The 25,225-nt window shown below is 39.7% G+C and overlaps 1 protein-coding gene across 2 annotated transcripts in view; it reads right to left on the bottom strand.

The window, feature by feature from the left end:
* Positions 1-44: 44 nt before the first annotated feature.
* The window catches only part of LOC138962256 (deoxynucleoside triphosphate triphosphohydrolase SAMHD1-like), a 285,667-nt gene continuing 260,486 nt past the window's right edge, over positions 45-25,225 (bottom strand). For both annotated transcript variants that reach the window (XM_070334004.1, XM_070334011.1), the window contains exons 6-14: positions 21,607-21,651; positions 18,750-18,926; positions 18,152-18,243; positions 14,480-14,539; positions 12,065-12,275; positions 9,909-9,998; positions 9,187-9,291; positions 5,386-5,550; positions 45-5,085 (exon numbers count right to left, since the gene is read on the bottom strand). In XM_070334004.1, coding sequence (XP_070190105.1) covers positions 5,050-5,085; positions 5,386-5,550; positions 9,187-9,291; positions 9,909-9,998; positions 12,065-12,275; positions 14,480-14,539; positions 18,152-18,243; positions 18,750-18,926; positions 21,607-21,651 — 981 coding nt within the window. In that variant the 3' untranslated portion in view covers positions 45-5,049. The remainder of the gene's footprint in view (positions 5,086-5,385; positions 5,551-9,186; positions 9,292-9,908; positions 9,999-12,064; positions 12,276-14,479; positions 14,540-18,151; positions 18,244-18,749; positions 18,927-21,606; positions 21,652-25,225) is intronic.

The following is a 25,225-nucleotide window of genomic DNA, read 5'->3' as shown; positions in this document are numbered from 1 at the left end:
GGTAATATAGTCTTTCATACCATACAAAAACACAACAAAACTAGTGCTTTTACAGGTATTTTATTCACTTCTATAACCAAAACCCGAATATGTTAACAAAAACACACAGACACCGCAAGAAATTGCATAGCAATTTTAAAATATAACATTTTATAAAACACCACAAGAAAATGTTGAGCAAATACAAAATTTTAAAATAAAACACAACAACGAAAGTGTTGAGCAAATACTTAATAATTATAATAATAAAACACCATAAGAAAATGACAACACCCCGAGAAATGTTAAGCAGCTACATAATTTAATAATAAAATAAAAATCACGATCACCAAAAATGTCCGGTATTTTACCCAAGAAGGTGTTACAATATCGAATTAATATCCAGTAGAGTATTCCATTTGACTTGTTTCTTCCATTAAAATCTGCAATCGCCGAGTTTTACACTTGCTTTTACACTGGTAAGAGTATCAAAATGACAAGTTTTGGTGGAAGCCATAATTCCTACAAGTGTGTACAGAAATGTGCCTGTTTTAATCATGGCTGGTAGATATGAGCGAATAAAAATGTGTTATGGCCAAATATCATTTGATTAAAACGGGGTTTGGTTGTATGTATATGAATTAGGATATCAGTAGTTAAGACAACTTTGCATCGAAAGAGATATGTCATAGTTTTTGTGAAGTCTGCAGTTGTTGATTACGAAGTAAACAATCTATGAAGCTTGCAGAAAGAATTTCATTCATGTAAAGAAAAAGGTAAATCAGACAAAATGAAAACGCAACCATCACGCAAAACACAGGACACTTATTACATTGTATTTGTTCAGATGCTAAACAATTAGGCCCGAACGGTCAGTGTCATCAAGAAAGCCATCAGTACGTATGCAAGTAAATATAAAATATTAGCAATATCTCGTATGAGATGAACACCATAAAACTAGATAGATTCACAAAGTAAGTAAATTCAAAAAAGTCACCAACAAGCACTACAAAACACACGCACAAAAACAAAGCATTTGAAAATAATCTCAACAGAGGGATCACCCATTGAAAAAGAATTGCTATACATGAGTTACACACCATAATATCTTAAAAGATGTCCAAATTTGTATACCTGACCATGCACGCACATTAAACAATAAGGGCACACATTTGTCAGTATGCAGGAAAAGAATCACAAATAAGTAAACTTCTGATGAGTAAAATCACAGGAAAACTTAAAAAGTCACTAAATAAGTAAATTCAACGACAAGCGCACACAAATAAAAAAAAGCACGGAGCCAATAATTCTCAAAATGTAGATAAAACTCATAGATTAAGTGTATACATATATATATATATGTGTGTTACCGTAAATTCTCGAAACTATGAAATTTGCGAAATCCCTGAACATTTCATTAAATTTGTGAATTTCCTGTTTCACTCAGGGATTTCACAAATTTCCTAAAAATTCTTGGAAATTTGCGAATTTCCTGAAATGAGCATGCCATTTTTTCAACAAATTTACTGAACAGTGAAAAACGTTTCAGTAAATTTGTAAAACTCTTACAAAAATTAAAGAAAGAGTCCATTTTCTTTATTTTACATTGTGATTTTGATAGATTTACTGTAAGAAGAAAAAAAAAAGAAAAAAAAGTTGATTTGAGCATGATTTTAACCGAACATCTTCAATTTTTGGGTCCGACACGAAACATAGGCAGCCCAACAGGATGGCAGGCAATGCAGATGTTGAACCGAAGTTCACCACAGAACTTTTCAGACAACGTGAGGAAAATAAAAAAGTGTGGCCATGTTGAAAAGCTCATTAAGAAGAGGAGTTGTGCTGGAAAAAAAACCTGTCTACTATGTCACCATCGAAGAAACTTTCGACGTCATCAAGCGCGCTCATATCTCGACGGGCCATGGTGGGCGTAATCGAATGATCAAAGAAACACAAAGGAAATATGCAAACATTAGTACCAAATCGTTCGAGCTTTCCAAGTCACTATACGAGGAATGTCAGAAAAAAGAGAAACAGACCCATGACAAAAGGTGTAGTTGTTCGTCCAATCATCAGCAAGGAATCTGCATCTCGAGGACAAGTTGACATGCAGTCCATGCCAAGCAACGGTTACAAATGGATCATGGTGTATCAAGACCATCTCACCAAGTTCTGCGAGTCCTCCGGCCTTTTTGGAGCAAACCCGCTGTAGAGGTTGCAGCCCAGCTGCTTTACATCTTTCTCATGATCGGTGTACCTTTTAATGTACTTGTTTAGATTTTATGTTAACAATTTTATGAACAAATTGCAGGTTAAGAGAGAGAGATGAGTGTCAAAATGCACCTTTTAATGTACTCGTTCAGATTTTATGTTAAACATTTTAGGAAACATGACAGTATAATAGAGAGAGAGGAGAGAGAGAGAGAGAGAAATATGAGTGTTAATTTGCATTAATATAAGGAAACCAGAATCATGAAATGGTTCACAAGCAACCAACAAAGCACTTGTTTCCCTTCAAATGTGTTTCAGTAAATTTGCGAATGTCCTGCCCCTTGAAATCAGGACATTCGCAAATTTCCTAGAATTTTTAGGAAATATTTGAAATCCCTGAGTGAAACAGGAAATTCAAAAATTTACTGACATTTTCAGGGATTTCGCAAATGTCCTGGTTTTGAGAATTTACTGTAACATATATATATATGAAGTTCACACCATAATATCTCAAAGAAATATCCACATTGTTAAACGTGACCATGCTTTATACAACAATTAAGAAGAGCAAATACTTGTGAATATGAGAGAAAGCTGTCACATATTAGTAAAGTCTCTGATAAATAAAATCACAGAAAACTGGATAGCGTCAACAAGTATGTACATTCAAGGGAGACAACAACAAGCACTACACACGCACAAAAACAAAGCATCTGAAAATAATCTCAACAGAGGGATCTCCCATTGAAAAAGATTTGTTATACATGAGTTACACACCATAATATCTTAAAAAATGTCCAAATTTGTATACGTAACCATGCCCGCACATTAAACAATAAGGGCACACATTTGTCAGTATGCAGGAAAAGAATCACAAATAAGTAACCTTTCTGATGAGTAAAATCACAGGAAAGCTTAAAAAAAAGTCACCAAATAAGTAAATTCACCGATAAGCGCACACAAACAAAAATGTACGAAGCATCTGACAATAATTCTCAAAATGTAAATAAAACTCATAGATTAAGTGTATACATATACATATATATATAGATATGAAGTTCACACCATAATATATTAAGAAATGTCCACATTGGTAAACGTGACCATGCTTTATACATCAATTAAGAAGTCCAAATACTTGTGAGTATGAGAGAAAGCTGTCACACATTAGTAAAGTCTCTGATAAATAAAATCACAGAAAACTGGATAGCGTCAACAAGTATGTAAATTCAAGGGAAACAACAACATGCATACAAGTAAAGACCCACACTAACAAAACAAAGTACGAACCATCTGACAACAATCTCAAAATTTAGATAAATCTCATAGAGTAAATGTGAACACATGAATTTCACAGCATAATATCTTCACACATTTCCAAATGTGTAGACATGACCATACGCGTACAAAAAAAGGAAGATAGGGTGTTGGTGAGAATGACGACGAGCTTAAAGCTAGTACACCTAAAGCGCTATTTGGAACGTTTTCTGACGATTTGGTCCTTAAAACGTTCAAGGGACACTCGCTGTACTGTAATTTAGAAACAGCTGCACCTGCAATGATTTGCTGAAAACTGCTCCGAAACTATGCCAAATAATTAAATGAATTTTAATCAGTGAGCGGTTTGCTACGCCAAGCTCTCCTGTGTTAGGAGTCCGGATTTCTGTTCGTTATCAAGACGCTCAAACACTAATTTTAAGTCTTTGCTCGTGTGTGTTGTCATCTATTCAACAGCCAAAACGAACTATGTAGCTCTCGGCTTAATTTCAAATATGTATCTGTAGGAACACTCAGGGGCGAAAGGTAGGACGAAAATTATGACTGGCGCAAGAAGGCGTCACAGTGAGAATTACAGTCTGAAATGCCCACTCAAAACACAGCCGTTTTCAATTTCAGCAACAGGGCGCTCAAACGTGTGTGTTTTTTTTTAACGTATTCCTGGTATGTGGTCACACAATTGCAACCCCCAACCTGAACGGCATATACCTCTTGGGGCGATGAGAGACAGAGTGTTTACTAGACATTATCACTTTAATCGTACATATTAATTTGTCTCAAAATACAAGAAAGGAATGTTGTTGGAACGTTTAATTATTGACAAAACAAAAAATTACGTTCAGAAATATATCGACCCAGCGGTCTTTTGAGTACAGAGACACACACTAATTAGACAACGCTTATCTCAAAATGTTCTGCTGCTTGCAGGGAAGACAAGCAATGGAGAGAGGCTAATGACGCTTCTCGGGCTTAAAGGTCCTTGTCTACATTTTTATACCGAAATCGCCATTTGACCATTAAAATGCAGAGTCTATTATCTACAAATATCAACAATACACCCCCTTTCGATCAGGAAAGACGAAGCCAGTGTAGCCGTTTGAAAATTCATTGTAGTATTCCAGCGTAGTACTCATAGTAGGATATTCTTATTTGGAAAATGCCAAGCGCAAAACTCCTCTCAAATCCCGTGCATTTCGTGCGTTTAAAAAAAAAGCGTGGACAGCGCTCCAGTGTCAAACTGTTGCTGCACTTGTTTGGGCGTGGCTATAAGCATAGTGACATGAATTTGATTGGTCAGTATTTTTAGGCAAAGCACATGTTCTCAGCAAACAGAAAACAAAATATTGGAAGCGTGAGTCACGCTACCCAAAAATAAAATCTTTTTTTACATATATTTTTTTTCTATAACTTTTTTTCCCATGGTTCATTCATCATCTGACATAACTTTTTAGCGAACTCTAACCATAAGATTATTGAAAAAAAGCAAAAATGTAGACGACCACCTTTAACGTGAATGTTCAAGTGTGCCTCGTATCAGTGAAACAGTCCTGTTCCACGTTGTCTCCTCTCCGCACAACCCTACTACTTGCTTGTTGAAGCAATGGCAGCTGGACTCGCCTGCAGTAGAGTGAACACAAACAGATGTAATAAAACTATACTACTCGTAATAAAACACCCGTGAGGTTTGTATGGGTGCAGATCTTTGTGATTCGACTTTCTTTTATATGTTAAAACCAATGACAGTGCTAGAAAGGCCATGTACTTCTCTACAGCTTCATTGTTGATTGGATGTTGATTTTTCATGTCCCTTCAGTTTAAATTAATGTACATAAGGTAGCGTCTGGAAGAGAGACCCTGTGTTAAAAACGTTCTGAAGACACTACAGTTTGTGCTATATTATACGCTGTATATACTCACAACTGGGTCATCTGGGACTTGCATGTTGTTCGCACGACACCACTCACGGAAGCCCTCCACAAGAAGCCGTGTGCACTCGCTATCTTTTTCATCATCGTCAGAAGGGCGAAAAAACAGACGAATGATTTCTTCTTTGAATGTTGTGTTTGGAATCAAATGAGAAACCTGAGAAGAGAAAAAAGTATTGAATAAATGTTACAGAGAGGCATTAAAAACACGTACAGTCCTTCCCGTTTTAATGATTCGGCTGACCATCTTAGATCTGGCCAGGCTTTACCATGGGTTCGGACCATCCCTCCACATGGACACATACCCAAAATGAACAACCTGTGTACTTTCTGTGCCAATTGGGAATAGTTATGGACACTATAGAATCAATCTGCAAACGGAATTCACTAAAAATGACAGGGGCGGATCAGTTCATTTTATGGGGGGGGGGGGTTCCCAAAATATATTGTGAAGATATGGGTGTGAAGGCGCGAAGCGCCTAGCCGACGGCGCGAGGCGCCTAGCTTGCTAGGGGGGTCCGGGGGCATCCTCCCCCGAAAAATTTTGAAAAAAAGGCTGCAAAATGGTGCAATCTGGTGCATTCTGAGGATGATCATTACCAGTTTCAGGCAGCAGATTTTGTCACTGATTAATACCCCAAAAATTGAAACTCAACCCCAAAAAACACAATTTTTTTTTGGGGGGGGGCTGGGGGGGTTTCCGGAAACCCCAGAACCCCCCCCCCCCCCCTCGTCCGCCCCTGAATGATATGTTGACCTCACAACGGAAGCAGATAGGATGGTTTTTTTTTGGGGGGGTATCTGACCAAGTGAAAGGACGGTCTTACCCAATGAAATAGTCTGAACAGATTTTGTTGATCTTGTTGAAGTTGATAATTAAGACCAAACTGTGTTCGTGGGAAGAACATATAGAGAAACTAATATTTTTTTACGAAACACACACACACACACACACACACACACACACACACACACACACACACACACACACACACACACACACACACACACACACACACACACACACACACACACACCTCGGCAGACAGTGATTGTCCCTATTCACCCAGCTCGTCCACAAATTCAATCAAAGATTCGTTAAGCGAAAATAAGAGTTGCATATCATCGTACACGTTTTTACATTTTAGTCAAGTGTTGACTTAATGTTTTAACGTTGACCGGGAATCGAGATGAGGGTCTGGTGTATATGTGGTGTGTGTGTATGTATGTATGTATGTATGTATGTATGTATGTTTGTATGTATGTATGTATGTATGTATGTCTGTATGTATGTATGTATGTGTGGTATGTATGTATGTATGTATGTATGTATGTATGTGTATGTATGTATGTATGTATGTATGTATGTATGTATGTATGTATGTATGTATGTATGTATGTATGTGTGTGTGTGTGTGTAGAGCGATTCAGAGAAAGGTACTGGACCGATTTTCATGAAACTTCACATGAGAGTTCCTGGTATGATATCCCCAGACGTTTTTATTTTTATTTTTATAAATGTCTTTGATGACGTTATATCCGGATGTTTCTGAAAGTTGAGGCGGCACTGTTACGCTTTTATTTTCCAACCAATTTTGTTGAAATTTTGGTCAAGTAATCTTCGACGAAGGCCGGACTTTGGTATTGCATTTCAGCTTGGAGGCTTAAAAATTAATTAATTAATTTGGTCATTAAAAATCTGAATTGATTGCATCGTACTCTTCATTAAATTCTGAATCTGAAAATATATACATATGTCATGTTTACTCTAAAATATGATCACAATTAACGGTCAAAGGTTATATAGGTACTACGATTAAAATGTAAGAAATCGGTCCAAAAATGATTTCGTCTTATTCTTTATCATTTCCTGATTTGAACAAGAGGCGAAGCCTTCAAGGCTCACGTAAGAAATAGACAAACAGTAACACAAACTCAATCACTCCGTCACACATACACACTCACACACACAGTAAGCTTAGGTGACACTGTGCAAGAAAGAGAGACACTAGATCTAGATCTGTCTGTCTGCATGTAGCCTACTTACAGGGACACGACTGCCAAATAGTCTCGGCCCGCTCAAAATAACAATGACCGAGACCACACACACCACGCGAGAGAGAAAGACTACAGGGAGGCATGCCGTCATGATGCATTAATTGACGTCAAACACTTTTGACCGTGACGTAATCTTATGCGAGCTTTATCCATAGTCTTGGATAACCACTCACACATAGACTCGGAAATGTTAAAGTTTCTACCACAGACATACACACGCACACACACACACACGCACAAACGCACAGACAGACAAAGTTACGATCGCATAGGCTACACTTCGTGAGCCAAAAACGTATCGACATGTTATGTCTGTATTAAAAACAAGCTCATAAAGTTAAAAAGAATACAGAAAAGCGCGCTTTCCTGCTTAGCGCAATATGCTACCGTGCTTTACTGGCGTATTACTTTCACTTCGTTTAGCACGTGAAAAGTGAGCGATATCCTTGTCGTGGGGATTGACGAAGCTGTATTATCTTGGTTAAAAAATGCAGTGCGTTCAGTTTCCTTCCGTGAGCTCGACAGCTTCACCACCCCGGTACCAGTTGCATCGTGTTTTGTTGGCACAACACAAACGTTACGGTTAGCACAACACGAAGAAGGTTAGTAGGTCTAGAAATATCACTTAAACAGCTTCCCAAAATGCATGATGTTACTAAAGTTGGCGTCTAACATGTTCCTCATATCTTCCTCTTTTTGCTGAATTAAAGTGATCATTGTAATATAGCTCACAGTGCCCGTATTCAAAGACTTCTTGAAATATTTTGCTTTCAGAAACCAAAACCTTCCATTCAAAGCTCTTTTTATATTTAGTCAAGTTTTGACAAAATGTTTTAAATTTGACCGGGAATCGAGATGAGGGTCTGGTGTATGTGTGTATGTATGTATGTGTGTGTGTAGAGCGATTCAGAGAAAACTACTGGACCGATTTTCATAAAACTTCACATGAGGGTTCCTGGGTATGATATCCCCAGACGTTTTTATCATTTTTTGATAAATGTCTTTGATGACGTCATATCCGGATTTTTCTGAAAGTTGAGGTGGCACTGCATGTTACGCTCTCATTTTTCAACCAATTTTGTTGAAATTTTGGTCAAGTAATCTTCGACGAAGGCCGGACTTTGGTATTGCATTTCAGCTTGGGGGTTTAAAAATTAATTAATGAGTTTGCTCATTAAAGTTGTCATAAAAATAAAAAATTTGCAATCAGATTCACAATTGATTGCATCGTATTCTTCTTCAAATTCTAAATCTGAAAATATATATGTATGTTATGGTTACTCTAAAAATGTGATCACAATTAACAATCAGAGGTTAATTAGGTACTACGATTAAAACTTTAGAAATCGGTCCAAAAATGATTTCATCTTATTCCTTATCATTTCCTGATTTGAAAAACGTATAGATATGTTATATCTGTATTAAAAAAAGCTGAGAAAGTTAAAAAGAATACAGACTTTTCTGCTTAGCAATGCACTACCGCACTATACTGGCTTATCAATTTCACTTCGTTTTGCACGTGAAAAGTGAGCGATATCCTTGTCGCGGGGATTGACGAAGCTGTATTGTCTTGGTGAAAAAATGCAGTGCGTTCAGTTTCATTTCGTGAGGTCAACAGCTTGACAAAATGTAGTAATTTCGCCTTGCTTGACTTGTTATTTGTACACTCACTCTGTTGGTTAAAACAAGAAAGCTTCTGATGGCTTAGCTGTGTCAAAAAAGAAAACAAACTAACCTTCAAAGCATCCAGAGCCAATGCCTCGTCTTGTTTGTCCTTGTGGTAGAATCTCACAAAGTCAACTGGATTTTGAAATTTCTTGCCATAGTCCAGTTGAACCACCTGAAAAAAAATCGAAGTACAAGGAATACTTATTCGTGAATACGGTAATAGTCGAGCTGACCGTACAAACCTTTTTAAGTCCCCTATTCGGAAATGTTCTTCGCTGGGCTCAAGTGATGCAAAACATGCTCCGGAAAACATTCGGGATGACCTAGACGTCCCTCGGTGGACATTTTGTGTCAAATAAGTGTCGACAAAGGAATATTGGATTCTTTTCGTGTGCTGTTTTCCCCCTTGCAAAAGTCCATCAAACATTTTCACTCATCCGTCGAACTGCGCGTAATGATCGCAGAGATTTTTTTTCAACACACACACACACACACACACACACACACACGTACACGCACACACACACACACACACACACACACACACACACACACGTACACGCACACACGCACGTGAGTGTACAAATATGAAGTTCAGTTTGTGATAACCAAGTGCAATGCATCAGATGCATACGTGATACTGCTGCTGTTGCTGTTGTGCTTCAGAGCGAAACGCTGATCACAAAACAAAGACAATGATATATCATTAATATGCATATTTAAACATATCTAGTTCTCTCATGGCTTTTGGTACATATGCTGTTCGTATTTACTGTCTGAATCACATACCTGCACCACAAATCTTGATGTTTTCAGTTCCTGTTTAATTTCAGGTTTCCCTGTTATTTTGTCCAGAATCTCTTGTTTGATTTCGACAACCTGGAGGAGAAGAACACATACATAAATACATGCATTTTCACAGTCTTGTGAAAAATACACAACATAAAAGCATTCCGAAATCAAAGCTCGTCGCAGGATGAAAAATTACAGTTACTGGTGAGAATACTGCTTTACAACAAAATGATCCGGACAGCTGTTGCTGTTGTTGTTGTAGTTGTTGTTGTTGTTGTTGTTGTTGTTGTTGTTGTAGTCGTTGTCGTTGTTGCTGCTGCTGCTGTTGTTAGATGATTTATTTAGTTTTCTTTCGGCTTGTAGTAATTACTGAGTTTGCCTATTCTGAATTTTTGTGTTTTGTTTTTTACTGTTTACTTCCGTTTTTGTCATGTCAATCCTGGGCATATCTGATCTGCGGTCACGTAATCCCTGTGAAAAGGTTTTTTATTCGCAAAGTGTGCGAAGTAGCCAAATAAATTGCTTTGACCGGAATAGACAGTTTGAATGAAATGACACGGGCATTAATTATTTAGTGTCCACCGCTCAAATAAGGGTACCAAAACAAGGTGTCGCAATATTTTTCTCTTTTTTGTGTGCTGCGTTTATATATATATATATGTCGTGCCAAATTCCCGTAATTGTCGAATTCGCGAAATCGGCAACATTTTTGCCCATTTCACGTAATCGGCAAAACACTGCCCATTACACGAAATCGGCAGCGTTTTGCCGAAAACGCGTAAAGGCTTCTAAAAGTTGCCCATTTTGCGAAATCGGCAGCCCGTTTTTGGCTTTAAAGTTTTCAAATGCCCAGGATACCATCACACTTAGGCAGCTAGATATTCAAATTGATAAATGTTGCAATAATCGATAAGTTATGGCAAGTTATGGCCAAAAGTGTAGTTTTCGTGCATTACAGGAGTTATGCTCGACACAGACCAACACAAACCATAACAAGTCGCGTAAGGCGAAATTACTACATTTAGTCAAGCTGTGGAACTCACAGAATGAAACTGAACGCACTGCATTTTTTCACAATGACCGTAGTCCGCCGCTTGTGCATAACGGAGTGAAACTGACGAGCCTGTTCAGCGCGGTAGTGGTTTCGCTGTGCTGCATAGCACGCTTTTCTGAACCTCTCTTCGTTTTAACTTTCTGAGCGTGTTTTTAATCCAAACATATCATATCTATATGTTTTTGGAATCAGGAACCGACAAGGAATGAGATGAAATTGTTTTTAAATCGATTTCGGAAATTTAATTTTGATCATAATTTTTATATTTTTAATTTTCAGAGCTTGTTTTTAATCCATATATAACATATTCATATGTTTTTGGAATCAGGAAATGATGTAGAATAAGATGAACGTAAATTTGGATCGTTTTATATAAAAAAAAATTACAATTTTCAGATTTTTAATGACCAAAGTCATTAATTAATTTTTAAGCCACCAAGCTGAAATACAATACCGAAGTCCGGCCTTCGTCGAAGATTGCTTTACAAAAATGTCAATCAATTTGATTGAAAAATGAGGGTGTGACAGTGCCGCCTCAACTTTTACAAAAAGCCGGATATGACGTCATCAAAAGTATTTATCGAAAAAAAGAAAAAAACATCCGGGGATATCATTCCCAGGAACTCTCATGTCAAATTTCATAAAGATCGGTCCAGTAGTTTGGTCTGAATCGCTCTACACACACACACGCACAGACACACACAGACACACACAGACACACACAGACACACACAGACACACACACACACACACATACACAACGACCCTCGTCTCGATTCGCCCTCTATGTTAAAACATTTAGTCAAAACTTGACTAAATGTAAAAACTATAATAGGGAGGTAAAATAATGTTAATGTAATGTTTTGGTGAAAAACAAAGTAACAGACTGGTGGTCACTTTTGCAAAATGGACAAATTGTAGGAGCCTTTACGCATTTTCGGCAAAACACTGCCGATTTCGCGTAATAGGCAGCGTTTTGCAGATTACGCGAAATGGGCAAAAATGTTGCCGATTCCGCGAAATCGGCAATCCCGTGAATTCGGCACGACAAATATATGCATACAAATCCAACAGATTTGAACCACGGTTTACAACTCACAGTCTTGCTGGTGGTTGCTTTATCGGCGATGGGTACGCTTTCTTTAACACATTTGTACAGCTTGCGTTTCATTATGTCGTTCAGTAGTTCTTTTGCCTTGTGGGCTTTAGGATTATTACTCTGCAGAATTTGGTGAAATATTTCATCCGTGAGGTTGGTGTAAGCATCCATCTTGTCCTGGTCGATACACTCGGATATTTTGAAACGTCTCCTGAAAAAGATTAAAATTAGCGTGAGGAGTTTAAAAGGACCTAACCCGACAATAAGCTGTCTCGTATTGCCATAAAAGGGGAACACAATTTGGCTACGGAGTTGAAATGATGACACCACAAACAATGTTACTGATTGCCTTAAACTGTGCAACATTAGTACGTTGCAAATTGAAGTATTCTACAAAGTATAAGCAAAGCACAGTACGCCCGTTCATCGCATCTTTATATCGAGACTTCGTCTTACTTCTCACAACAGTGGAATTTGCGGGCATTCAGTGCTGGGTTACAATTTTCTAAAAACAATAAAGCTTAAAAAGGCTAATTTACTGAACACATGCCCAAATGCAAGCCGCTCATCGAGACTCACAAGTCCAAGCTTTATCCATACAGACTTCTCCTGTTTGGGTATGGAAACCCTATCCAGTCCTTGTCAAAGTTTGTTCAGTTGTCCATTACCCATCTCACTCAACATCACCCATTCCAGATTAAGTTTTTGCAAAATATGGACGATGTCAACAAGACTTTAACTTTCCATTTGTGGACCGTAAACCTCAAGTCAATTATTAGGGCTGACATATAAGTCTTAACGTCATTAACACTTTTAACTACAACATTTCTACTAATCTGATCACGTTTTCGATTCCAGACAAAATCAACAAGAGGCGAAGCCTTCAAGGCTCACGTAAGAAATCGACAAACAGTAACACAAACTCAATCACTCCGTCACACACACACACACACACACACAAACACACACACACACACACACACACACACACACACACACACACACACACACACACACTGTAAGCATAGGTGAAACTGTGCAAGAAAGCGAGACACTAGATCTAGATCTGTCTGTCTGCATGTAGCCTACTTACAGGGACACGACTGCCAACTAGTTTCGGCCCGCTCAAAAAAACAATGACCGAGACGCGTGACGTCTAACCCTCTTCCGCCATAATGTGACGTCTTCAAATGACGAAATGTTAAAGTTTCTACCACAGACATACACACGCACACACGCACATACGCACAGACAGACAAAGTTACGATCGCATAGGCTACACTTCGTGAGCCAAAAATCATTGTCTGTTAATTATTTACAAACTTGTCTGGAGGGTTTGGCAACAACATCCACAAATCTACAAGCTTGGACAATAATTATTAAGGATTTCAAAACTGGTATTCTACCTAAAGGGGTTATCAATCTTTTAGACAAAAAAATATCGTTTTACTGCTTAAAACTACATAACAAAATTCATTTGTACACAATTCTTGAAATCATTCGTAAACCAAATACCCAATACTTTAAACTTTGGGGAGTGCAATTTAAATTCAAGGTGTGGCTTAAACATTACGTCACTATTTATATTACATCCTAACCAAACAATTGCTGTCCTATCAATATTCACCCAATTTATTTCCAAAATCGTTTAATATGTTCATTGTTTTTTCAAACGTTATTTCCTCTCTGAAATAATTCAGTATCGTCGGCGAATTGTGACAACTTAAATTCTGTTTTACCGATAACAATTTTCTTAATATTTTTATTTTTCTTAATCATGAGTGAAACAATTTTGGCACACAAAATAAACAAATAAGGAGGTATGGGATCGTCCTGTCAACAACCTTTTCCTATATTAAACCAGGGGCTAGTCTGACCGTTCGCTAACACAGTGGACTTAATAAAAAAAAATTAAACGTCTTTATCCACCTAAAAATATCACTTTAAAATCCAAATGCCTCAAGCGTTTTAATCAAATGCCTCAAGCCAAATGCCTCAAGCATTTTAGTCCAGCTAATCAAACGCCTTCTCAAAATCAATGCACATCAACAATCCTGCTATCTTTTTCTTATTACATTATTCAATCAAATCATAAACGCACATTATTTCCAATATATATACTGGCTATAAAACCAGATAGATCTTCTCTAAATAATTTTGGCAGGACAGTTTGCATCCTTTGTGCAATACAGGATGTTGCAATTTTATATACAACGTTTAATAGGGAGATAGGCCTCCAATTTGTTAAATATTCCCTTGGTGTATCCTCATTGGGAATACATATATATTTCTAGCTTGATACAACCGCAAAAAGACATCGGCATAAACAAAATAGTCTTTCTAACATGGCTGAATTGAAATATCACAAATACTAAGGACAATAATTACGTGAAAATGATCTACATGGACACCTACTTTTTATCGTTTCCGAGTATGATGATGAATTTTTCGGCTTCCACCATTGCCTCAACCAACCTGAAAATAAATGCAATCATGAGGGGTTGGTTCAATACAAGTCAATAATAGCATTATCTATTTAAGCTGCTTTTTGAGTACTGTGGTAATTTGTTTTATCAGCTACTTTCACAACATCAGCTATGTCAATCGGTACAGCCTCGATGAGGCATGTTGGCAAATAACCACCGACCGCCCTGGAAGCTTCAACTCCTCTCCATCCCCTTTCCCGACACAAAGCTGAGGCGGATCGAAAGTTTCAAAGCAATCCACAAAGTCATTGCTGAAATTCAGCGCTTTCTGTCACAATACCTCTAAAAAATGGACAAAAAAAGTCCCGTTTTTGACCGCTCTTGCGACCCACACCTGCATCAATAGGAATAGAACAGCAAACGCAATACGCAAGCGAGCTGAACAAAACAACCTGGCATGTAAAGTTTGGATGAAATGACACGGGAATTATTGCTTTAATCGAGGAGGAGGATCTGCCCACATGACGTGCGGCATGCAGGCCCCACCAATGTGTGGATACGCCCACGAACAGATCACCCAGCTATGGGCAAATAGCACCCCCTGGACATACCAACGGTAAAACAGGCGGATGAGGAAGAGAATTCCCAATGGCTGTGAAGGCGGAGGAGGATGTCTTACTGGGCAGACCAGGCTCAGTTTGTAGCCATGGTAGGCAACTGGTCTAGGAGAAGCAAACTCCAAAATCAAAACCGTGCACCGGCAGGATATGCGGGCCTCAACGGCAAGGCAGGCGGAAGAGGAGCTACATTCTCCCAACAGCTGCAAAGGCGGATGAAGGCACTCCAGCTATAGGAAACTAGCCGGGCGGAATGGACTCGTCAGCCCAGTAAGGCAACTATTCTTGGGGAGGGAGCTACCCTGAGAAAAAGCTCCAACCACCGAAGACGGAAGACAGCAGGGAGGACGGAGTAAAGATTCTGGTCATCAACAACTTAGCATCATGCATTGGAATGCAGAAGGGGTGCGAAACAAGAAACTGGAACTTCAGCAGTTCCTCAAAACTCAACACACCGACGTATGCTGTGTACAGGAGACCCATCTCAACAGCAACCATAGGTTCTCCATCAGGGGATACGAAATACACAGAAATGACAGAGTCCACAGACCAAAAGGTGTAGTTCTTACCTCAGTGAAATCCAGCATCTCTTTGATAGAGCTACAGAGATCAGAGGAATCCGAAACGGAATATATCACCGTGAACCTCATTCTCCCAGACAGCCCACCCAACAACATGATTCAGCTCCACTTACTTCTGCCTGGCAGTGAAGACTGGATGATAGTTGGAGACTTCAACAGCCACTCACCCAGCTGGGGCTACCCAAGTCTAGACACCAAAGGAGAAGACGTGGAAAACTAGATCATCAGCAACCAGCTAGTCCTTCTCAACAAACCAAATGACCCCCCACCCTTCTACTCTAGAGTGTGGAAAACAACCAGCACACCTGATCTTGCCATAGCTACAGACTGTCTGCAGAAGATCAGCAAGAGAGAGGTAAGCGAGCAGCTCGGAGGTAGTAACCACAGACCAGTCATCCGGCCTGACGATCGCTAAGCAGATGACCCCCAGTACTGGAAAACTACTGCCCAGCTGGAACTACAATAAAGCCAGCTGGATGCTCTTCATTGAGCTGACTGACCTCTACATCAAGTCTGCTACCACCAGCAGGCACAGTGTAGACAAAAACGCCTCAATTTTCACCTCTGCAGTCCTCGGAGCGGCAAAGAAGTCAATTCCAAGAGGCAGACGGCCTGACTACAAACCGTACTGGAATGAAACCTTGGATAACCTACACAAAGAGCTGAGCAATGCCAGAGATGAAACGGAGAAAAGTCCCACACAGCAGAATGTAGCAAGGCACTCCCAGCTAAAGTCAGACTTTGACAAAGCAAAGCTACACCAAACACATTCTAGCTGGAGAGAGAAAACCAACTCCCTGCATATGGAGAAGAAAAAAACACGCAGAAACTGTGGCAACTGATTAAGTCACAGAATGAAGACAACTCTAACAGGTGCAAACTCACACTTCAAACCACCAATGGAGCTGTCACGGAAAAAACAGCGGCGAACATCTTTGCCAACGTTTCTGAGGAAGCAAGCACAGCTTCGCCCACACCAGACAGAGTAAGAGATGTCAGGTCCCAAAAACGAGCTGTACTTCAAAACAAGACCAGTGCAGATCTGGACCCCTGTATGACAGAGCACCTGACACTGCATGAGCTAGAGGATGCACTTAGAAAGCTGAAACAGAAGGCTCCAGGCCCTGAAAGGGTCACCAACGAAATGCTGAGATAGCTAGGTCTGGGAGCAAAACGTTTCCTTCTGTCCATCTACAACCAAAGTTGGTCAACAGGCACTGTGCCTACAAGCTGAAAACAGGCCCAAATAAGACTCATCCCAAAGAAGGGAAAGGACAAACGGGATCCTGCACGCTACAGACCAATCAGTCTACTCAGTTGTGTTGGTAATCTCATGGAAAGAGTCATTAACAAAAGGCAATGTGAAACACTCACACCAACTGTCTTGGCTCCAAGGAAGACCATACCAGAAATCAACACAGACATACCAGGAATGGCAGCAAAGGGAACACAGGCACCAGCACTCCAGAAAGCTCTTACACTGAAGATGCTCCAGGATTGCAATCCCAGCAGCACTTGGACGCAGGCCTATACAGACGGATCTGCATATCAAGCTGTCATGAATGGAGGCAGTGGTGCTTACTTTCGTCATCCTGACGGAACCACTTTCTCCCTCTCCACGCCAGCTGGTGACTTGAGCTCTAACTATAGAGCAGAACTTCACGCCTTCATCATTGCCACTGAGCACCTCATAGGAGAAGGCTGCCAACAACAGAACATTGTGCTGCTCACTGACTCCCTGTCTGCTCTCCAGTCTCTTAATATGTCTGGGCCCACTGACCTCCCCACCAGGCTACTCCATGAACGCCTCAGCACCCTGTGCAACAACAACCAGGCCGTGCTCCATTGGATTCCTGCGCATGTCGGTGTTGCCGGAAATGAGAGTGCAGACAGGCTCGCAAAGGAAGGAGCAAGTCTTCCCCAGTTCCACATCTCCACTTCCTACACTGAAGCCAAGACCTTTCTGAAACGGAAGTCAAAAACTGAATGGAAGAAAAAGAAAAACAATTACAGCCCACAGAAAGACCAGATCAACTCGCTGGACAGAAGGAGCCAGACCACCATTCTTCGCTTGCGCACTGGTCACTGTGGACTGAACAAACTCCTCAAGAGACTGGGACTCCGTGACACAGCCCAATGTGAGTGCGGCTCAAATGAGCAAACCACTGAGCACATTTTACAGCACTACTGGCCAAAATACACCAGCCTGGGCACCAAGCTCTGGGGACCCCCTGTCGAACTGCTGAAGACTGCGGACTTCATGGCAGCCACCGACATGACGGCCATAAATATCGAACACAGAAGAAGAAGAAGAAGAAGAAGAAGAAGAAGAAGAAGAAGAAGAAGAAGAAGAAGAAGAAGAAGAAGAAGAAGAAGAAGAAGAAATGGTTTAATTTGGGTGCAAAATCTGTTGCAATACATTTTTGGCTCAGTTTATAAAAAACTAACAGAACGGATGCTCACATGAGTTGAACGGATTGCACAACCTTGTGCTGGTAAGCCTTGCGGTGCAGAGCGAAACGAGTGTGAAACATCTCATACATGTCGTACGCCTCCTGTAAAAACAAGCATACAAAAAACAATTAATTTCTCCATTTTTAGACGATTACATTTTGGACGGGAGCTGCCCCAGCTTTGCACCACCTCTTACTCAAAGGCTCGCTAAACATCATACTCACAAAGTAGAAGCGTCACAAACAGTTGCTGTTTCTTTGCACTTGTACATTGTTAATTTGAAATATAGCAGGATGCTGGAAGAGGTATAATTATTAATCTATGCAGATTGTTAAAGTGTGTGTGTGTGTGTGTGTGTGTGTGTGTGTGTGTGTGTGTGTGTGTGTGTGTGTGTGTGTGTGTGTGTGTGTGTGTCTTTGTTCGAGAACAAAGTTTTATTCCATGATCGCTTTGTTACAATGTGATGATGCAGTGCAAGAGACAATATTTTGGAAACTAGTACACGACAAGCTCACTTCATGTTGTTCCTAATAAAGTAGTTTTTAGAACCAGCATGATATGAAAAAAATCAACGAATCAAAGACATAAAAGCAAGAAATCGGCAGACCTTATCACGGAAGCAAATCTGCTGTAAATCATCCTTATTCTCTTTGACGCCGATCACCCTTGCAAACTGAATGAATCGGGTGTGATCAAAGCTGCTTGGGATGCCGAGTTGATGACAGTCTCGCTTTAAGTAGTCCCACTTGTCAACGTCCACACCGCTTCGCTCGTTGGCCACGATCTGGAAGGGAAATTAAAACCTCCTACACGTTCACAACGTTAAACTTTCTTCTTGGTCCTAAAAACTTTTTTTTCAATAGTCAAATCAAAACCTCCAAGACACGTTTCTTCTTGGTTCTACAAACGTCAATTCATGTGCTTTCTTATCTCTTTCAATAGTCAAATGTTGTATGTTTCTCTTACCAAGCGCATCGTATTTTTTCATCAAAATCAAATTGCGATGAAAATGATAAGTCTTAACATTTGGTCATTGATTATTAGCAGAAATACATTTATACAACATCTCAAAACACCTACTGATGTCGTTTTTTGTTTATTTTAATCTTTACGCCATTCAAAAGAAGATAACAGCATCTGTTCATCAATAAAAATGCTGCAAACAGGCGAGCTCGGTTCTAACACTGTCACAACTTGCCCTGTATGTTGTTACATCTTACCCCACTCCATACATACCTTAAAGACATTGGACAAGGATTGACTCCAAAAATCGACTTCGCTAATATTTTGCCTGTACAATGTTCTAAGTGTGTTTAAACAGGTGAGAACAAATTAGCGAAATCTACCGGACAGACTCTATGATACAGAGTTTTGAATATAATGGTATTCCCAGAATCATATAAACGAAGGTCTTGTAATTGGATGGAATATCTGACTGATCAATTACATTCACAGGACATATTGTGTAAGTGGTGTAAATCCCTGGTTTTTGTTTGTTAAAATTGTGTGTTTTGATTTGAATTAATCTCACGCGTCTTTTTTTTTTTAATTGTCTCCCTCTTTTTCTCTCTAAGTTCGCCATAAATGACAGTTACATATGTACAGACACATTGATTTAATAATAAAAAGAGATAAAACCACATTATAAAATTTAAAAAAATGTTAGAGAGAGAGAGAGAGAGAGAGAGAGAGAGAGAGAGAGAGAGAGAGAGAGAGAGAGAGAGAGAGAGAGAGAGAGAGAGAGACGCACAGTCATATATAAGCAGGTAGTGTCACTAGAGTATCATCATTTTAAACTTTCTGGAGGTACACTAATATCGATATTCAGGACACCACAAATTGTGACCACTTTGAAGCAGCATTTACATATCACTCAACATGCATAGTTTGCAAAGTATGATCCCGTTCACCTTTTCTGGTAACATTCCGCTCGATCTGATATGATTCCTCCTTTCTCGACATTGTGACTGATAATTTAAGTTATTGAGACATCCCAGTGCACTAAGGGATTTATAGAGCAAATCGAGAAAATTCATTATTGAACGAAGCGCATAGCGCTGAGTTCAATAATTATTTTCGAGATTTGCTCTATAAATCCCTTAGTGCACTGGGATTGTTTCAATAACGATATTGTCAGTACCGCCAGAGAAAAAAGAAGATTCAAAAAGCACATTTTGCAACGCGCATTTGGATAGGCGTGACTGTGTGGTCAGGTTTGTGTCACTGGATCTACTTTTGTGTGGGCTGTCTCAAGAGTGTCGTGCTTTCGTCACACGCAAACTCTTGTTTTAATTTCTGTTGGTAAATTCCAGTGTAGCGTTAAGCTAAAAAGTGATGATCTTTCATAGAGACCTCATTTAAACCAGAGATGTTTAAACTCGGAGAAAGGACTGTGCTCTTGGTTTTGAAACCTTCATCGAGCTTCGACAGATTGACTGTGCAGAGTTTTGCCCCTTGCCACGGTCGACGGAAAGCACATTTCCAAAATAAATGTGGCATGTTTCTCGTGTGGTATCTTTACTCATCGGGGAGTCTGGTACTACATATGAACGGTAAGAATGCTCTGAACCCTACACGTATTATATCCCCATCGGGTTTTTTTTGTTCACATTTGCCCAACATGTTAATTTGCTGAGCGGGGTTTATGTCGTCTGCTAGGGCAATCAAACCACTGCATGCAGTCTGCACTGCCACTGAGTCTGCACGCACGAGGCACGCTGGTAATAAGTCTTATATATGGTAAGAACGTTCTGAACCCTACACGTTTTCGATTACGATTGTTCTTGCCTTGAAATAATAATTCGGAAACCATTCATTTACTGAACTGATGCAGTCGTATTTCAGTGTAGTCAGTGCGGCTACGTATGACAGAGTCGATCGAGTCAGTCTTCCAAACTGGTCTAGCTGGTACGTTATCGGAATAACACTTGTGTTTTCTGCTAGCGGGTGGGAATTTTATATTAACTCATCATTTAGTAATGTGGATGATAAGCTACATGCCACTAACACGGCATATGAGAAGAATCTATGCAAGTCGGCGAGAATTAGATGAAACGCAGCGGCTTCTATTTTTAGATCAGTGGCAGTCGCACTTTGGCACAGGCACATGCAATCTGTCAGAAAAACCCCCACTTCTGCTTTAATTCAGAAGCAGGGAATTTATGGTCATTTGGTATTGTGGAGAATATAAGCTACATGTCATTCATTAATTCTGATAATGAGAGCACAGTCTTGCTTAGGTAAAGGGCGGAAGAATACGCTCTGTGGAAAAGTTAGCGCACTCAAAGAGTGCGCTAACAGTTTTAGCGCATCGCCATTAGCCAATCAACTGGTTCACATCAGACATGTGACACCAGTACTTACTGACAATTGTGGATATCACAGCCACATCTAACAATAACTAATAATGTCTGCATAAATACACACCAAAAACACATACATGAAAATATCTTGAACCTACGTACGTCATACAAGAAGGCCTTGTCTGAGCGAAGGTGCCGATTTGAGCTCTGAAACACAATTCATAGAAAATACGAAGGGCATTAATTAGTGTACATGATATAATGTCTGATGAAAAATAATAACAATTCATCATCATCATCATCAAATTCATCATTGTTATCATCTTCATCATCAAAATCACTGCGGGGGAAAACGGCTATGCTGGCAGAACCCCACTCGTGCGTCAAAACAAAACAAACGCACAAGAACAAGTCGCGTGTAGCGATGTCCAAACATAAAGTCAATCTGTCAACCCAAACAGAAGTGGATTAAACTAAACTGAGCAAAAACATTATTGCACCCATTTTCGTACCCCAACTAAAACATTTATTCCCGTGTCATTTTATTCAAATGTTATATGCAATGAAAGGCTCTTTATGTGGCTACCTTGCACACTTTTCAGGTCAAAGATTTCTGTTGTAGGTATTACGTGACCGCCACAGAAGTCAGGGTACCCCTAAAATCGACCTGACAAAAACGTCATGTACCAATTAAAAGATCGACAAACATTCAGAATAGGCTTAACTTGGCAACGTTTACAAACGAGGAGAAAGCCAAATCATTTATATATCCAGAACAGGTTGTTTTGTTTTGCTATCTGGTGTATCTCTTGTGTTGTGTCAGTTCTACTGATGCAGGTGTTGAGCGCTTGAGCAGTAGAAAATAGAAGGTTTTTGCGACCATTTTGAGGGGTACCATGACAAAAAGCGCTATATTTCAGCAATACCCAAATGAATTGCTTCAAAGCTTTCAGGATCTTAAGTCTACATACGAGACGGAAACATTTCGCATCGTTACAGACATTTGTTGAGATGATATGCAATCTTCCGGAAAATGTTTTAAAACGTGTCATGAGTTTAAAGGTTTACATTAAAAAAAATCATGACTTTGCATGCGTACATACAAATAAATGTTACACATACTGCCAAATTGTAATATAAATACAGTCAATAGTTTACGTTTCCTGGTCCTGTAAACACGATCAAATTTTTATTATCCCCGAATACGCTAGTACTAGGGCTCAGCAGACTTTAATTGTGTGTCTGTCTCGACTTAACAGCTTATTGCTGGGAAACTACTGGGCGCAGTTCGTTCAAAAGTTGATACACTAACTTGATAATAGGTCCGATTGATCGTATTAAAACTTCATAATGTTACCTGGGACCTAAATGCGAAATAAACCACAAAAACGACTTGGCGGTGGGAGTGAGCAACAGCCAGCCACACTGTAATGATAGAACAGCCGAACGCGTCACACAGTGACGAGAAATATAGCGTCATAAAAATATTACGTCACGGTCGAAAGTCTTTGACGTCAATGCCTCCCTGTAGTCTTTTTCTCTCGCGCGGTGTGTGTGTGTGTGTGTTCATTTTGTGCACATGTGTTAGTGTTACTGTTTGTGTGTGTGTGTGTGTGTGTGTGTGTGCGCGTGCATGAGTCTGTACTCGTGTGTGTGTGTGTGTGTGTGTGTGTGTGTGCGTGTGCGTGTGTGTGTGTGTGTGTGTGTAACAAAGAGAGAGAGAGAGGGAGAGAGTGAGGGAGAGAGAGTGTGTGTGTGTGTGTAAGAAAGAGAGAGGGAGGGAGTGAGGGAGAGAGTGTGTGTGTGTGTGAATGTGTGTGTGTGTGTGCATTTTCACTGTGATCAAATAAAAGAGAAAGGCCAGTCACCACGCACATCCTCGGCTCGCATGCAATGTATTTATATAGCAAAGGGAATGCCTGTAATTCACACAGAGCAATCACTTGGTCTTAAACGTGCACAAGACAAAAACTTTCATACTGGGGGAGCGAGACAGTCTGAAAAGTAGGCCTACTCGGGTCCAGCGCGAGCGTTTTTTATTGGAGGATTGCAGTGCGACAGCCATGTCCAGTCATCCGGAACCGCAGCATGTTTTGAGAGGCATTCATCGATAACCGCTGTCAATAGCAAACAGCCCAAACGTTCCATTTTTTTCTCGTGAGTTTACAAAGCAAAATTAATGTCCCTCAGTCGCCTTACTCAAACGAAACTTTGGCAGTTCTTGTAACAACAATTGTTCTGTTTGCATGCAAAGTCATGAATTAGTAGGATGTAAATTTACAAACCTGTGACGGGTTTAAAACATTTTCCGGAAGAATGCATAACATCTGCGTGCAAGCATGCAGTGATCCAACATTTCACCCAATGTAAGTCTTGTATGTTGACTTCAGCTCCTGAAAGTTTAAAATCAATCCATTGGCATTGCTAACATAAAGTGCTTTTTGTCATGGTATCCCTCAAGATGGACGCAAAAACCTTTCGTTTTCTAGTGCTCATGTGCTCAACATCTGCATCAGTAGAACTGACATAACACAAGAGATGCGCCAGATAGCAAAACAAAACAACCTGTTCTGGATAGATAAATGATTCGGCTTTCTCCTCGTTTGTAAACGTTGGCAATTTATGCCTGTTCTGAATTTTTTTCGATTTTTTAATTGGTACATTACGTTTTTGTCAGGTCGATTTTGGGGGTACCCTGACTTCGGCGGCGGTCACGTGATACCTACAACAGAAATCTTTGATCCAAAAAGTGTGCCCGGTAGCCAAGTGAAAGGCCTTTACTTGCATATAAAGTTGGAATAAAATGACACGGTTATGAATGTTTTAGTGCGAGTACGAAAATGGGTGCAATACATTTTTTTTCTCAGTTTATATAGAAGTGGACAACCACCATTACATCCAGTCGACGCGCTTTGATACAATCAACCATCGCGATTTCCCCCAAAAGCCGACGTTACTTAAAATAGAGAGTAATTCTGGGAAATCGTTCACCAGGGGTACTCGGTAATTATACAACCCTTTAATCAATTGGATCTTCAATACATCACTCAAACCTTTGGAATTAATTAACAAGTCGCGTAAGGCGAAAATACAATATTTAGTCAAGTAGCTGTCGAACTCACAGAATGAAACTGAACGCAACGCAACGCAGCAAGACCGTATACTCGTAGCATCGTCACTCCACCCGCCCGTGGCAAAGGCAGTGCCCGTGGAATTGACAAGAAGAGCGGGGTATTCGTTGCGCTAAGAAGGATAGCACGCTTTTCTGTACCTCTCTTCGTTTTAACTTTCTGAGCGTGTTTTTAATCCAAACATATCATATCTATATATTTTTGGAATCAGGAACCGACAAGGAATAAGATGAAAGTGTTTTTGAATTGATTTCGAAAAAAAATTTTGATAATAATTTTTATATATTTAATTTTCAGAGCTTGTTTTTAATCCGAATATAACATATTTATATGTTTTTGGAATCAGCAAATGATGGAGAATAAGATAAACGTAAATTTGGATCGTTTTATAAATTTTTATTTTTTTTTACAATTTTCAGATTTTTAATGACCAAAGTCATTAATTAATTTTTAAGCCACCAAGCTGAAATGCAATACCGAACCCCGGGCTTCGTCGAAGATTACTTGACCAAAATTTCAACCAATTTGGTTGAAAAATGAGGGCGTGACAGTGCCGCCTCAACTTTCACGAAAAGCCGGATATGACGTCATCAAAGACATTTATCAAAAAAATGAAATAAAACGTTCGGGGATTTCATACCCAGGAACTC

The sequence above is a fragment of the Littorina saxatilis genome, linkage group LG1 (genome assembly GCF_037325665.1).
Source record: "Littorina saxatilis isolate snail1 linkage group LG1, US_GU_Lsax_2.0, whole genome shotgun sequence".
In the NCBI taxonomy this organism is placed as follows: Eukaryota; Metazoa; Mollusca; class Gastropoda; order Littorinimorpha; family Littorinidae; genus Littorina; species Littorina saxatilis.
The sequence above is the reverse complement of the archived record's forward strand: the minus strand, read 5'-3'. Positions and strand labels throughout refer to the sequence as shown.